Source organism: Pleurodeles waltl, chromosome 3_1 (assembly GCF_031143425.1).
Source record: "Pleurodeles waltl isolate 20211129_DDA chromosome 3_1, aPleWal1.hap1.20221129, whole genome shotgun sequence".
Taxonomy (NCBI): Eukaryota; Metazoa; Chordata; class Amphibia; order Caudata; family Salamandridae; genus Pleurodeles; species Pleurodeles waltl.
The window spans coordinates 238,371,752-238,388,892 of record NC_090440.1 but is presented as its reverse complement, the minus strand read 5'-3'; the positions used below and the strand labels follow the sequence as shown (position 1 = coordinate 238,388,892).

The 17,141-nt window shown below is 43.6% G+C and overlaps 1 protein-coding gene across 1 annotated transcript in view; it reads left to right on the top strand.

Moving 5' to 3' along the window:
• Positions 1 to 17,141, top strand: part of SNX1 (sorting nexin 1) — a 470,987-nt gene that overhangs the window by 194,310 nt on the left and 259,536 nt on the right. Inside the window, exon 7 of the mRNA XM_069222309.1 lies at positions 3,231 to 3,309. Within this exon, the coding sequence (XP_069078410.1) occupies positions 3,231 to 3,309 (79 nt within the window). The remainder of the gene's footprint in view (positions 1 to 3,230; positions 3,310 to 17,141) is intronic.

The following is a 17,141-nucleotide window of genomic DNA, read 5'->3' as shown; positions in this document are numbered from 1 at the left end:
CTGCTACGAAAAATCTAGAATTATGAAAAGGTTGTATAAATAAATACACTTAAAAAACAAAGGCTACAGAAACATTATAGTTAGGCACACATTTCAAACATACAAATCCATAGAAATTCAGCAGTTATAGTTGGTTATTTCAAGTAACTATAACTCGTGCCATAAAGTACCTATTACTCGTGCCCCCACCATGCACAGTTTTTTTATAAATAATTTTATTGCGAACGTTGCTGGTTATAGTTACCTTGGGGCACGAGTTTATAGTTACTTGAAGTAACTCAAACTAGAACTGCTTAATTTTTATGGTTTTGTACGTTGGAAATGTGTTCCTTACTATGACAAGTGAATTTCTATGTTTTTTTTTTACATTGAATAATTTTAATTACTTTGTTAATCCAGCAACTGTCGTGCAGGCCTTGGGCCTACGGCTCACCCCCTATAACTGCACGCCTCGCATGGGCAGGGATTGTCCGCCACGCAGCCTTCCTTCTGTAACCACACAACCCCGTGCCATGCATGGCTTTTGGCCGTGCACGGTGGGGATTGTCCACAATGCCTGGCCTGCAGCCAGACCCTTTCGCCAATCCCCTAAAACTACCCAACTCCGCACCACGCACTGCCTTCGACTGATGGTGGCAGTGATTGTCCGCAGGGACTGGCCTATAGCCAAGCCCTGCAGCCTCATCCCTTAAACCAACCAATCCAGTGCCACTTACGACCTGTGGCTGTGTGCGGTGGGTATTGGCTGCAGGGCCTACCCCCTGTAGCCATCCACCTCACGCCACTCAAAGTGCTTCTTTGTTTGGTGGAGATGTGATCATATTCCTGTGCATCAAGAATGCGTATCTAAAGCCGGCGGGAAAAGTGCTCTGGGGGGCCTTTTAGTAAGCTGTCCATCATCCTGGAAAAATGGTGAGAAGATGCTGCATACCACAAATGCATATAGAGTGGGGCAAAATGTGCAGGGCTTCTAGGCCATTTTACATACTTGTAGTTTTGAAAAGGAGGAAGGATAGGGTGTACTATTTTTTATTTATTTTTTTAAATAGCTCTGGGCGTGGGTCATGTGGGGTCACACGGATGTCTCTCTAATTGGGGGGGGGAGGACGCCACACAGATGCCTCCCTATTCGGTGTGGGGGAGAGGGGTTTGTAAACACAAGTCTTCAAATTGTTTGGGGTCTACAGTGCCACATGTGATGACATGGCTCTAGCTGACCTATCTATAGTAAAGCATAGCATTTTCTTTTCAGATTCTGTTACCAAAGAACAAGTATACTTTGTATGGACATCCCTTAAGCTATCTATAATATTAAAGGAGGTTGGTGCTATTTTTACTCTTTAGAAAATATTAATGGAGCAAATGCATAGAGGCAAGCTTTCTTCCTTGTTTCTTTTCCGGAGCAGGCCCTTTTGTCATATTTTAGAGTATCTTTTTAACTTAATGTTTAGCACCCTGCTCACTCTTTATCCCCGTTTGAAGTAAAAATGGCTTTTCCCTCCCTCTATTTGAGGATAAACGTTGTTATTTTCCGCATTTACAGATGTTAATGAACATCACATGATGAAAAGTAATCTTAATTCTCCATTGTGAGTACATCTGTTAAAGCAATAAACAGCCCTCTCTCTTTTCTGGTAGAGTCAAAAAAGTGGATAATGAAATAATGATGGAAATCTTTTACTCCTGATAAATGGTCAGAATGAACCGAGCCTAATTGTTCCTTGCGTTCACCGATAGAGTAACCTATTTCCCTAACGTTATAGTATGTATCCTGTTCCTCTTTGTGAGATAGCAACCTGTCTAGGCTTTCTGCATCTCATTTTCAGAGGAGTACTTAAAATGTTTTATTAACTTGAACTCTACTGCAAAACATCTATCATCTTTGGGTGAACATAAAAAAATAGGTGATTCGGACACTGCTCTGGCAGATGGCTGTAAGATATTTACCACCACATAAGTAATGAAAAACTGAGAATCACTGTAAAAAAGCCAAAGAAAGAGACTAAAATGCACATTGACAAAGAAATATATGGCTTCAGCCTCTGCAGTGCTCATTCTTGAAGTTTATGGATTATTCAGAGTAGTGTAGCTGCTATACAGCAAACCGTTCTCCTTGATGCAGCTAGCACCAGACCTTGAGCATTTGCTGAGAAGCGTCCCCATTTGTAGATTGATGTTTGAATGTGGGTAATTCTGAGATACAGCAGAGAGGGCAGAAGGTGTCAGTGGTCATCAGGAGACCCTGTCAGAGACTCTAAATACGGTCTCCTTGAGTGAAGAAAAAAGGCATTGGAAGCAGGTGACTCTATACAGTCCTCTAAGATGCAGAGAATAGGGAGTGGAGGATGGAGCAGCACTTGCAGGTATTTTTCCACCATGCTCAACTTGTAAAAGAAAAACTTAAACAAGGAGAAGGAACCACATTTCTCCTCCAGGGTTCTACAGTAATAGTTATTAGCACTGAATTGTCCTGCCAGCGCTTTTGGGTTGACTTAAATGCCTGTCTTGTCTAGCAAAAAGAAAATATACATGTTTTTGCTGTATTTGAGTGGTGCCTATAACTATAATGAAGAGGAGAATACGGAGTACAGTAAGACATTTCTCCTCCTCTTTCAGGGGAATCATCATTACTAAATTGCTCAAGTCCTACCACCTTTTCAGATATGAGCTCAACAAATGATCGACTGTTCCGCAGTCCTGTTAGTCTCTAGGAGGTGGCTGTAAAAACAAACAAAAAAAAACAAAAACTACCCAATCCCTACCAGCATATGAGATGCAGAAGGCTTTTTTAACTTTCTTGATTTTCATATAAAAAGGCTAATCTTTGAACAGAGCGAGGAGTTCTTTGCTGGTTTTCAGGCATGGGGGAGGGTGTCAAGAAAGACAACATCTAGGTTAGTGACAGTTGTGGTCATGAGGATTCTGCAAACATTACTGTGGTTCAGGAGAGAGCGCAATCAGGTAATGGCTTGGAACCTTGGACCAGTAAAAGTAAAATACTACTCTGGTAACTTTTTCTCGTTATGACTGCAGTCCTAGAATTCCTTCCCTTCTCAAAACGTTTGAATTTAATGATACTGTTGGCAGTGAGATGCCTTTACCAGGTATGTTTAAAATTCCTAGTGGACTTTGGAAACTATTCTCACGTTCAAGTTATGTGGTTGCTAGATCTGACCTTTTACTTGACGTTTATCCTCAACACGTGTCTTGCTTTCCTTTTTGCCACCAAGGCATGACCAAAGTCAAAGTGGGTAAAGAAGACTCCTCTTCAGCAGAGTTTCTGGAGAAAAGGCGTGCTGCGTTAGAAAGGTGAGTATTTCCATGCAATTTTTATATTCTATAGTCTTTCATGCTTTTACACGCACAGATGACCCACAATCTCACTGCTATCAAATGGGTCTCATAGTGTATTATTTTTTCAATGTTTGTAAGGCTACATTCTCGTCACAGTAATTTCCATAATTCCACCCTTATGCCAAGGAAGCTGTTGGCTATATTTTAGGCTTCAAGTGGAAATAGTAAAAGTTTCATTCACCAGTTTTGGATCTTTCATGGTCATGTGCTTGAGTTATCTCCCAGAATCCCAGGATAAACATAGAGGTCAGTGCAATGTTAAGCTGAGTCAGAGAAGCTTTAACTTGGTCACAGTAGTAGCCTATACCCACCATTGCAAAAGATTTAAACTTCAGCCAGTCAGCATACAGAACAGCATTCACCTTTCTCCACACATGCCTCCACAGCTAAGATTTCTGCCGCACATCAAGCGTGAAGGGAGTCCCTGGAGCCTGCTCACTCAGTCACGGATAAGTTTGCTATTTTTGAGTAGTTTTTCATTTTCTGAGACAATATAACATATCTCTAAGACTTCTTGACCTGTCAAGACTTAAACATCTGAATTTTCAGAAAAAAAATATTTTTAGGCCATGTGGCGCCTGTGACATGAAGAGGCTTCATTTTGACAGTATGTATTGTTATTGTTCTGACCACAAGGGTAAGGATTGCAAAGTCAGTTGAGCATTTTCTACAAAAATCCTTAAAGGTAGTGATGGTGAACTTTCATTATGACGCAGTAATCAAAATCAGGAGCTATCCGTTTCTCTGAAGAGGGATGTGAAGGGACCTCAAGTGAAGCACAAAAAGGGTTCGCTCACAGACTGAACGCTGTTCAGAGTTAGCATCAGAAAAGAAAATCTAATACATCTGAGCAACTGCCAAGAAAAATGTATACAAAATCTGTATGAGAAGCTGATCTGACTCTTAAGATAGTCTCATGCTGACTGAAAGAAAGCCATCAAGTCGGCTTACGAGCCATCCTCTGAAACTGCCAATCCTAAAAAGATTATTTCTGAGGAGTCACCAAAGACTAGCAATGGTGTCTCCACTTCTGGATCACCATATAAAAAGTCTTTGTTGACAAGAACACAGTCAGTGACTCTGATGTCTGCTCCATCAACAGTGCCATCTAAAACACCCCAAGACAATTCCGGTGATAGTACCATTAATGCTGGCTCTGTCAATTGAGCCAACTTTACAAAAAAAAACCAACATCTTCTGGAAAAAAAACTGTTATTTGAAAAGGGCATCCCAGTGCCACTTAAGCCTGAACATGTCATCAAGGAAGGTGTTCGCAGTGGTCCTGGATACGGAAGGCTTGGAGGATAGTGGTCCTTTTGGATCTACATAGTCTCAACACAATTGAAGGTAAATAATGTGACCAAGAAGAATATAGGGAAATGGTGATCCTGGCCATATATAGGATCCTGACAACAGGGGCAAGAACATTGTGATGAAGATGATGCGTTGCAATATGGAATTGACTCTTTACTGTCAGATTTTACAAGCATCAAATGAATCTATGATATGGTTGCCTATAACATGACTAATATATCTACAACTTACGCTTCCAGATTGTTACAAGTGTGATCCTGAATCAGTAACTTCTGAGCCTAGAAGACAGCCTCTATCTCAATGTTTCAGACAACACCGACAACTACACACACTCCTGTGTGTAAGCCTTTAATACAAGGTCCTTAAATTACTTGTACCACCAACTGGAGATACCATTTGCTCTGATGATGATCAGAAAGAAGGGAATCTACTAATGGACACTCCTCAATAAACTGGCTAGATAAGTCTTACGCAGAGAGCCTCTAACAGTACTAACAAAGGAGAACCATTGTTTCCTTTATGGCTTTAAGTAGCCAAAAAGTAAGTCAGCTAAGGCTATACAACAACTGACCATATTTAGTCATAAGGCCTGAACTGAAAAACCCAGCCACTGTACTAGTAGTGATCCATAGACTTGAGAAGAAGTATAAAGCCATTGAACATACCCTGGATGGCCTCATTTGGTCTCCCTCTTGCGGATTCGGTGCTTATGAAGGCACCCTAGTGGCGATTCAGAAAACTAACATCAGCATGGACCACTCTAAATGATTAAGAGGTCAGGAGGCTTGACAATATCAGAGAAAGGTTTTCTGCATGGCTGCGATAACCATCGGCACCAACGTACTGGCAGTCCTTGCCCAGTATGAGTGTCTGGTTGGGTTGGATTTTGGACCATTCTGAGACCACTGACCAGACGATTAAAAACACTGAAACAAGGGCAAATCCTAATGAAGTTGAAACATAGTCTGCAATCTTTGATATAGCAGTGGACATTGCAGCAACTAGATTCAGGGAGCTTTTTGGGGCAGCTATTTCATGCAGGAAGGGTTGGTTAAGTTTAACCTGCTTTAGACCAGAGAAAGAGTTGACTTGCCATATGATGGAGAATCCTGGTTTGTACGGCATGCAAATGACGCTCTCCATTCTATTAAGTCTGAAACGGACACTGCAAGATGTTTAGGTGTTCTTCAGCAAAGATTACCTCAGCCCTTTTTAAGGAGTCCGTGCTAGGTGTCAGTACTCCTCCACAGGAGGTTACCAACCTTTAAGGTTCCAGGCATACCAGATGCCTCCTCAGATATACTACAAAGTTATCTGCAGCAATAGATGGCCACACCATCAGTATCCTGTCTGACATGGGCCCCTCAGGAGTGGGAGGGGGAGCTGGAAGCAATAAATGTTCAAGACAGTGGTGTCATCGCACAGGCAGAGGTCAAAAGAATACAGATAGTCCTGAAGCAGGGAACATTTGAATGTATTTGTGACAATAGGCCAATGTAGCTTTTGATCATTGTGTGCGATCTGGTACAGTTTGGCTACACACTGGAATTCATGTAGGTTCCGCCACCTACACCACCACACAAGAGTCCCCATCAACAAGCTGAGATTTTCTCCTCAATACAAAATGGATGTAGAACAGGTTGGAAAGTCCTAGAGAGATTTAGGTTTTTATTTTCTCCTTTCCCTATAAAAGAAATAAATCAGGCAAGTGAAGTCCAATTTTTGACCTAAGGAACGCGAACGAGTTTCTAAAAAAACAAACAGTTTGAGTGGTGACTTTGCAGGAAGTCCTCAAACTTCTTCAAAAAGGAGATTACATGACATCCCTATACCTACAGGATGCATATTTCCATGTACCAATTCATCACAGTCACCAGAAATATCTGCTATTCAAAGTGGGCCAGACAATTATACAATTGGCTACGCAAAGGAATGTGCTCTAAAGCTACAACAGTGTCTTCCAAAAGACGGTCTACAGCTGTTCGACAGCTCGCCTTTTTCCTTTGCAGAAAGATTCAGTTTTTGGGAGCAGTAGTAGACATGGATGTAAACAACTCCTTGCCATCCAGGGAGAGAGTAGCATATCTGACCATATTAGCCCTGCAATTAGAGAAAGAAAATTTAGTCACCGCCGGACTCTTCAAGTCCTCTTTAGGGATAATGCTGTCCTGCATCCCTTTGATCACACATTGCTGCTCCACCTAAGGCCATTTCAAGAAGAGCGTAACTAACAGTGGCTACAAACCGAAAGACCACTTGACGATCTTATAAAGTGACAGGCCCAATGAAACGAGCCTTACCTTGCTAGACACCGTCAAAAACACTTTTTTCCAGTAAAGAGCCGATTTCATGATGATGGATGCCTCCCTCTAAGGTTGGGGTGCACCCCTGTGGATCTGGAAGTGGGCAGCAAGTGGCCTTTGTAAGTGGCACAAATAAATATCAGCGTCATTGAATTGAGGGTCATAGTACTAAGCATCCACTCCTTCCTTCCTTCCAAGAATAAAGAACTCAGTGTTGGTGTGCACAGACAACACAAGGAGTATGTATTACTTCAAGCATGGAGGACTGCATTCCAGTCTGTTTTTTAAAGAATAATTTAACCTATGACACTGTACTCTACAACACCCATATTGAAATAGCAGTGGGGCATTTATCAGAGATGACTGCTCACAACTAAAAAATGAACCATGTGGAGCTGGACCGCATCTTCAACCTCTGGGGCACACCGAATCGCAGTTCGTTCGCAACCAGTCAGAACCAGAAATGCCCAAGTTATATCAGCAGTCACACTCTTCCAGGGTCAGACTGGAACGCATTTTTATTCAGTTCATCGTGTAATTATGAATACTCCTTTCCTCCACTTCCTTTCATCCTGTGAGTTTTGACAAAATGAGGTAGGCGTGTTGCCTTATTCTACTCGCCCCATGGTGGCCCATACAGTATTGGTTCACAGAGCTGCTACCTCTTTAAAAGCAGCCTTTAACTTTGCTGGGGCCATTACCTAACCTGCTGTCTCACTTCAATGGCCAGATCATTTGTCCAGACCCACACTTTGGGTTTGTCATCTCAGCAACTGAATTACATAAATTTCACCTTCTTGATATCTGCCAGAATGATCTCTACAAATGAAATTTATGGGACAAAATGAAAGCAACTCTTTAGTTTGCACGTACTATCTGCTCTGCAGCAAATATTACATTACTCCAGTATTGAAACTTTCATAGATTCACATGCTTGAATTATTCCCCGTCGTCGAGATGGGAGTCCCCGGTACCTTAGAAAAGACAATGTCCCCAAAGACATAACAGCAATAACTTACAGATCTACTTTTAAGTAATCTAAGTCCTCATGTAAAAAAGGACCAAACTGCAGCATTAACCAATCAGATAACCCCACCCTCTAGAACCCTCCTGAGAGAAGCTCCAGTACCTCAGATGTTCTACTGCACGTCGTGCTAGGGAGTCTCCACTGAGTTCTGCTCATTTTCCTCCTGTTGATGTAGAGTTTGCCACTACATCTGGGTTTATTCTCTATTATAGAGTGTTTCTTGTTCACAACCAGAATATCTGGAGCCTAACATTATCAGCATGTCTGCTGGAGAAAGGAAAAGTCTCTTCGGAGCCTGCAGTACATGTGGAAAGAAAAGGCTACACTCTGAGGATCCACATAGAGACTGTATATATTGCCTCTATCCTGAACATTCTGCTGCTGAATGCAAGGTATGTCATACCTTTTCCTCCACAACTTTAAAGGATAGAGAGGGAAGACTGCTTATATGGCTCCAAAAGCTTAAAACAAGGAAGAACCCTGTCTCCGATTCTGACAGTGAGGAATCTTCCTGGTCTTCTAAAAAGTCCCAAAAGAGACAAAGATCCCCTCAATCTGAAAAGGGTTCAGGGCAACCCTCAAAAGCTTTTAAAAACACCTCACATGGGTCTGGTGAAGGCCGCAGTCTATCGACATCACCTCATGAGAGAAAATGTTCATCAAAGTCTAAACACAGGCCTTCAACTTCAAAGGAGGTGTCTAAACCTTCTTCAAAGCCTTCCATACATCCACTGAAAATTATTACTGGTTTCAGAAAACCTTCTTCAGCCCCAGATGAGACCGTCGCCAACATATACGGCGGCTGAATCAGCGACGACGTCTATGGTTACCAGCCTATCGACTATTGCTTCCTGCTCGTCGACAACGTCTAGGGTAACTAAATCCAGACCGTCGACGATGAAGATAAGGATTTCATCGACAATGCCGTCAACGACGAAGATTCTGATGGCGACGACCCTGTCGACGGAGACCAGAGGTTGATCCTCGCAGATGAAAACGACTTTGTCAATGACCTAGTCAACTGCACCCTCAATGGGGAGAAAAATTCAGGCCTTGACTGGAAAAGGGGCTATAATTCTGCATGCCACATCTCCAAATAAGGTCACACCTTTACTTCTGGCCCATCTACTGGAGGAAGATTCGGAGGATGATGGGCCATTTGGGGCAGCTTTTAGTCCTTCCCAGCTCCATGCTTAAGTGTCAGGATGATGAATAGCAATATTACCAGCAGTATTATTCTCCTTAGCAAGACCAACAAAGTGTGCCAAAAGATATGGTCTATATCCCAAGTTCCCTTATCGCTGATCTCCATCTTATGTTGTAGACTACAAACAAAGGTTTCCGCCGGCACCACAGTCAGAGAAAATCCCAGTTGAACCCCCACCGTCCGGTCCTTCCACCCTTGTACCACAACCTATGTTGTCGCCTAGATCGTCGAGGAGTACCCTGCAGAGAACCTTTATGCAAGTTGCAGACTCCTCAGATTAGGAGAGAGAGGAAGGGGAGCTCCAGGACACGCAATTTGATTGGGACAACTGTATATTACCAACCCAGTCATCTCCATCACCTACTCTGGTGGACTCACCCCCAGGAGACATTGGGGGTTTCCATAATCTGCTTGAAAGAGCAGTGAAAGAGATTTGCGCTGCCCATGCCATCTAAGCAAATGGACTGCTTTCTATATGATTTCAAGGAGCCCTTTCAAAAGAGTATACACACCATGCCCATAGTTAGTTACATCTGGGAGGAAGATCTGACAGTAATGAAAAATCCAGCTACTGTGACGACGGTCTTACCAAGGTTAGACAAAAAATATAAGGCTCCACAAGACGCTCCAACTTGTCTCATTGGCCACCCGAAGCCAGACTCTGTCATAACCCAGGCAGCGCAGACGCGTTCAAAGAATCCATCAGCAGCAATTAAGCACTCCTGACAAGGAAGGTAGAAGGCTGGACAAAATTGGGAAGCGTTTTTCCTCTGTTAGGGCTTACAGTGAGAGCAGCGAACTCTTTGGCAATTTTGGGCAGATACGACATGCAACTATGGGTGGGTATTGCTCCCTATCTGGACCACCTTCCCAGGTGATTCAAAGGTGGAAGTGAAGAAAATCCTATTTGATGGGGAGCGCACCTCAGCGGAGGTTATTGATTGCGCAATGGATATTGCTACCACTGCTTTTAGACAGCTATTAGGGGGGCGGTGCTTTGACAGCAAGGCTGGCTTAAGGCAACTTCCTTTCGACCGGAAATACAAAATAGTTTTGGATCTCCCATTTGATGGGGAGGCTCTTTTCGGCAAACACGTGGCTGAAACCTTGCAAGCGATAAAAACTGATACGGGCACCTCCAGATCATTGGGTACCCTGCAATTCAAAAAGTTGTCTTTTTGAGCCGCCATAGGTCGAGGAATCCCATCATATAGAGGGATTTTTCAAAAAGTTTGTTATCCCTCCTATGAGACTCAGCAGTTCTGATCGCAGTATTCACAGAGACAGCCACCCCAGACGTCCTATTCCAGACCTCCTGCTAGGGGTAGAGCGCATCAGGGCAAAGGTGCAGTTTGACGCCAATGACAGCTTTCAGGCTCCAGCTACATCCCCACCACCATTTCTTTTTTTTAAATGGCAAGAAATAACGTTGTACCAGTGGGTATTAAACATAGTTAAATTTGGCCACACTTTGGAGTTCATCCAAGCCCCACCTTCACACCCACCACATACCTTCCTTCAAAAGCATCTAAAACAACTCCGGCTGGACGTGTTGTGACCATTCTAAAGAAGGGGGCTATATAGAGAATCCCTTCTTTGGAAAAAGGCAGAGGTTTTTAATTGCGTTTCTTTCTAGTACGCAAAAACTGGGAGGGATGGTGTTCCATTCTCAACCTCTGTGACTTAAACAAATACCTCAAACGTCAAACCTTTTGCATGGTCACATTGCAGGACATTCTCCTCCTCATGAATCACAGAGACTGCATTCTTTTATATCCCGATTTCACCTGCCCACAGACAATTTCTTAGTTTCACAGTAGCCGGCAGCAATTTCCAGTTCAGAGTTCTTCCATTTGGCCTGAAATATGCCCCCAGAATCTTTACAAAGTGTCGGGCTCCGGTAGCAGCTTGGCTGAGAAGGAAAAAACATCAGATTTTTCCATATTTAGACGATTGGCTAATAAACGCGCGGTCTTATCGAGAGGCTCATGACGAAGGCTTGCATGAAATTATTTGATGAACTGGGTCTCACTCTGAATTGGAACAAATCGAAGATCTTACTAACCAGAGTAACTACCTTTTTAGGGGCAACAATAAACACAATATGGGACAAGGCCTTCCCTACATTGGAGACACAAGCCAAGCTCATATCTGTATCTCAAACAAAGTTCAAAGAAGAAAGTCTCTTTCAGTACGCAATTACACATCGCTACTAGGGATGATGTCATCTTGCATTCAACTAATTCCATTTTGTCGCCTGAGAATGCGTCCGCTGCAAGAGGAATTGGATCTCCAATGGATTCAAAAAGAGGGTTCAATCAGCGACTCGATCACAGTGACTCCTTGCAAGATCGAAGCGCTCAACTGGTGGTCAGAACAATTGGACATCGCAGTAGGTCTTTCTTTTCTGTCCCATCGACCCCCGTTGGTCATTACCACAGACGCTTCTCTGGAGGGATGGGAGGGCGTACCTTCAAGATCTACAGGTCAGCTAAAGATGGAGCATCTCTTCTTGAAAATATCACATCAGTTTCCTAGAGTTGAGAGCAGTTTTCTGGTCCTGCAGGCTTTCCTCCCCAGAATAAAACAATCTGCGGTTCTCATAAGAAAGGACAATACGACAACGATCCATTACCTGAACAAGCAGGGAGGAACGAAGTCTCTTCTATCTCGAGAATCTCAGAATATTTGGAATTGGGCTATTCAAAATGGGATCAGTTTACAAGCAGAACACCTGCCAGGAAGGCAGAACGAGACCGCAGACACCCTTAGCAGACTAACATCCTCCTGTCACGAATGGGAGCTGAACCAGGAGGCGCTCAACCAGGTCTTCAAGAAATGGGGAAAGCCCAACCTAGATCTCTTCGCAACTCAGCAGAACACCAAATGCCGCTTTTATGCAAGTTGGAATCACCATCCGGGCTCGTGGGGGAATGCCATTTCGATGGCATGGTATGGAATATTTGCCTACGCTTTTCCACCCATTCCCCTGATTTCAAGAGTGCTCCCAAAAATCAAGAGAGAACGTTGCAGACTAATCCTGATAGCTCCGTATTGGCCTCGTCAACATTGGTTTTCAGAACTGCTCCTTTTCTGAGAGAATGACCGCATTCCACTGAAAGTCTCACCACAGCTCCTGACAAGGAATGAGGATCAAGTCTTGCATCCGGACCCCAAATCACTAAAGTTATCGGCTTGGCTCCTGAACACAATGAGTTTTCCCATTTAAACATTCACCCCAAATGTAGGAAAATACTTTCAAAGGCCAGAGCGGATAGCACAAACAAATCATACTCTCTGAAATGGAAAATGTTTTGTTTATGGAGGCAGAAAGAACAGATTAATCCACTATTGTCGCCGCCAGAGGTGTTAGTGCCGTATCTCCGACATCTGGCATCAACAAGGTTTGCTCATGCATCCATCAGAGTGCACTTGGCGGCCATATCTCGTTTCAGACTTTCTCCGACATTGCCGGCTTTATGGTCCTCCAGGTTGATAAAACAGTTATTAAAAGGACTTTTTAGAGTTTTTCCACCAGTAAGACCTCCTCCACCCTCCTGGCAACTCAACATGGTTCTATCTCCGGTTATGAGACATCCATTTGAACCCATTCACATGGCGGAATTGAAGTACTTATCATGGAAAGTAGCTCTTCTGGTGGCCCTTACTTCTACTAGATGCATCAGCGAAATCCAGGCTCTAACCATTCAAGAGCCTTTCCTTCAATTTAAGCATGATAGAGTGATACTTCGCACAAACCCAAAATTTGTTTCAAAAGTTACATCAGACTTTCACATTAACGAGCCTTTGATCTTGAAGTCTTTCTTTCCAAATCCTTCATCTCCAGCAGAAAGGGCTCTTCATTCGTTAGACATCAAAAGGAATATTAAGTTTTATTTGGAGAAAACCAAACATTTTCACAAGTCAAAACAGTTATTTGTCGCTTATAGCACCCCGTGAAAGGGCCAAGCCCTTTCGAAACAAGGGCTAGCAAGATGGATAGTAGCTGCTATAAAGTGTTGTTACCAGGCAGCTAGTAAGCCTTTATAATCCTCAGTAAGGGCATATTCCACGAGATCTGTCTCAACATCGAAGGCACTGTTCACAGGTGTGCCCCTACAAGACATTTACAGAGCGGCCAACTGGAGAAGTACCCACACGTTTACAAATTACTTCTGTCTGGATGCCATACCTCAAGGAGATGTAGTGGTAGGACAGGCTCTTAACTGCCTTTTCAGTTAATAAAGCTATCTGCCAGTAATTCCAATTATTTATTTTCTATGCAGTGTGCTGTAAATGCTGCTTTATAGTCTGATTCAAGCATGTGAATCTATGGAAGTTCCAATACTGGAGTAAGGAAATAAATTACTTACCTGTAACTATAGTTCTCCAGTATTGGAATCTTTCATAGATTCACATGCAACCCACCCACCTCCTGGGGTAAGCTCATCTTTTTACTTTCAACTTTTAGGATACGCATTAGTGCTTAGAAAAATCTGAGGTACTGGCGCTTCTCTCAGGAGGGTTCTAGAGGGTGGGGTTATCTGATAGGTTAATGCTGCAGTTTGGCCCTTTTTTTATTTTTTACATAAGGACTTAGATAGATTACTTAAAAGAAGAGCTGTAAGTTATTGCTATTATATCTTTGGGGACATTGTCTTTTCTAAGGTACCGGGGACATCTCGATGTCAGGGAATGATTCAGACATGTGAATGTATGAAAGATTCTAATACGAGAGAACTATAGTTACAGGTAAGTAACTTATTTCCTTACCTGCTTCAGTTGCATGATCTGTCCTAAGTCACAAATTAGTCAAAGTTCATTTGGCTGTCATTTCATGCTTTATTACGACACTGAGCCTTTGGTCTAATAGACTAATAAAGGAATTCCTGAAAGTCCCTTTGAGAATTTTCTTTCATAAATTCATGTGACTCACTCTCCTCCCTCTCTCAAGTTCACCCATGTAATATTGTTCCTGTGCTACGAAAGCTGAATCCTGGTGGCCTGTGGAGGGGGAGGATAAATGCTTTAGTGTAAGCCGAGTAATTGAAGTTTAGTTCTTTTGAAATGATGTGACTAGGCTACTAAATGACCATGTTGACACTTTTCTGCCTTAAGTTTTACATTGTACTAACCCTGGGAGACCCAGTTCGACAACTGAGATGATCCAAGCATGTGAATCAGTGAGAGATACCAATACTGGCGAACCACAGTTAAAGATGAGTAACTTTTTTTATGTACTGTTTTTGAAAGTCTCAGTCTTAACGTTTGGTACCGAAGTTTTTCCATTTTGTAGCACTGTACATCAAAGGAGTAAAAGTAAGGGAAACCTAATGAAGAGCTATATGGTCAAGCCTCCATTACATTGTGTGCTCCAGAAAAGCTCCCACCACCACCTGTATGTTACCACTTTTCTGTATAGAGCTTCGGGAATGTAAATCTAAAATTGATCCAGTGAATCTGTACCACTTATGTAGGGTATTTCCCCTACCCCGAACAGCAGTGTAAACGCTAGACTACGAGAAACGCATCTTAAAAGTCTCCCCCTTCCCATTCAGAGGTTTAAAGAAGGCAGTCCGCCTTCACACCTATGTATCCTAAGACTGCCACTAGCATTTGGGTGGATGTTGGAGTTTAAAAAGTGCAATTTTGGTTCTCAAGTTCTCACTTTTTAATGACCTCTGCTTATGTATATCTTGGAGGTTCAGCTTAGGTTGTTATGGGAATAAAAACATATCTTGCAGTCACCCATGCACTTCAGGTCCTGAAAGCATCTCGGCAAGAAACAATCATGAGAAACATCCATCCTGTAGTACCCCATTTAGCAACATAAATATGCTCTGACAAAGTATCTGAAAATAACATGCACAAGCCTGCATAGTACTGAGGACGCAAGAAGGAATAAAAGTCGAGAAGGAAGCAAGAAAACCAAAAATCGAAGAAAAGAAATACCCTTCCAGGCCCCTGGCTTATTAAGGAGGATCTAACCTCAGACGCTATATAAACCCAACATTAGGAGCACTTCAGGTGCCCCATCTTCTCAGGCTGATTTCAGCTGAGTAAAACCAAATGTTGTGCCATTTTGTGGTTACTTGCAGCTTGGCTAGCAGCTAAATTAATGCTGGCTTGACCCAGCATTTCCCTGTTTTTGACCTGTAGTTCTGATCTCCTTATTTAGTGTTTGGCTAATATCAGGAAAGATTAGGATCTTGCATGGTCTGAATTTTTGAACCTTTCTCATGGCAACAGCGCTAGTCGTATCTCTTGATGGTGTTCCACCTTGCTCGATCAAAGCCACGCTGTAGGAAGTTGGCTCTGTATGTGCTATTTCCAAGTAAGGAATAGCATGCACAGAGTCCAAGGGTTCCCCTTAGAGGTAAAATAGTGGTAAAAATAGATAATACTAATGCTCTATTTTGTGGTAGTGTGGTCGAGCAGTAGGCTTATCCAAGGAGTAGTGTTAAGCATTTGTTGTACATACACATAGACAATAAATGAGGTACACGCACTCAGAGACAAATCCAGCCAATAGGTTTTGTTATAGAAAAATATCTTTTCTTAGTTTATTTTAAGAACCACAGGTTCAAATTTAACATGTAATATCTTGTTTGAAAGGTATTGCAGGTAAGTACATTAGGAACTTTGAATCATTTCAATTGCATGTATACTTTTCAAGTTATTGACAAATAGCTACTTTAAAAGTGGACACTTAGTGCAATTTTCACAGTTCCTGGGGGAGGTAAGTTTTTGTTAGTTTTACCAGGTAAGTAAGACACTTACAGGGTTCAGTTCTTGGTCCAAGGTAGCCCACCGTTGGGGGTTCAGAGCAACCCCAAAGTCACCACACCAGCAGCTCAGGGCCGGACAGGTGCAGAGTTCAAAGTGGTGCCCAAAACGCATAGGCTAGAATGGAGAGAAGGGGGTGCCCCGGTTCCGGTCTGCTTGCAGGTAAGTACCCGCGTCTTCGGAGGGCAGACCAGGGGGGTTTTGTAGGGCACCGGGGGGGGACACAAGCCCACACAGAAATTTCACCCTCAGCAGCGCGCGGGCGGCCGGGTGCAGTGTAGAAACAAGCGTCGGGTTTTCAATGTTAGTCTATGAGAGATCAAGGGATCTCTTTAGCGCTGCAGGCAGGCAAGGGGGGGCTTCCTCGGGGAAACCTCCACTTGGGCAAGGGAGAGGGACTCCTGGGGGTCACTTCTCCAGTGAAAGTCCGGTCCTTCAGGTCCTGGGGGCTGCGGGTGCAGGGTCTTTTCCAGGCGTCGGGACTTAGGTTTCAGAGAGTCGCGGTCAGGGGAAGCCTCGGGATTCCCTCTGCAGGCGGCGCTGTGGGGGCTCAGGGGGGACAGGTTTTGGTACTCACAGTCGTAGAGTAGTCCGGGGGTCCTCCCTGAGGTGTTGGTTCTCCACCAGCCGAGTCGGGGTCGCCGGGTGCAGTGTTGCAAGTCTCACGCTTCTTGCGGGGAGTTGCAGGGTTCTTTAAAGCTGCTTCTGGAAACAAAGTTGCAGTCTTTTTGGAGCAGGTCCGCTGTCCTCGGGAGTTTCTTGTCGTCGTCGAAGCAGGGCAGTCCTCAGAGGATTCAGAGGTCGCTGGTCCCTTTGGAAGGCGTCGCTGGAGCAGAGTTCTTTGGAAGGCAGGAGACAGGCCGGTGAGTTTCTGGAGCCAAGGCAGTTGTTGTCTTCTGGTCTTCCTCTGCAGGGGTTTTCAGCTGGGCAGTCCTTCTTCTTGTTGTTGCAGGAATCTAAATCTTTAGGTTCAGGGAAGCCCTTAAATACTAAATTTAAGGGCGTGTTTAGGTCTGGGGGGTTAGTAGCCAATGGCTACTAGCCCTGAGGGTGGATACACCCTCTTTGTGCCCCCTCCCAAGGGGAGGGGGTCACATCCCTAATCCTATTGGGGGAATCCTCCTTCTACAAGATGGAGGATTTCTAAAAG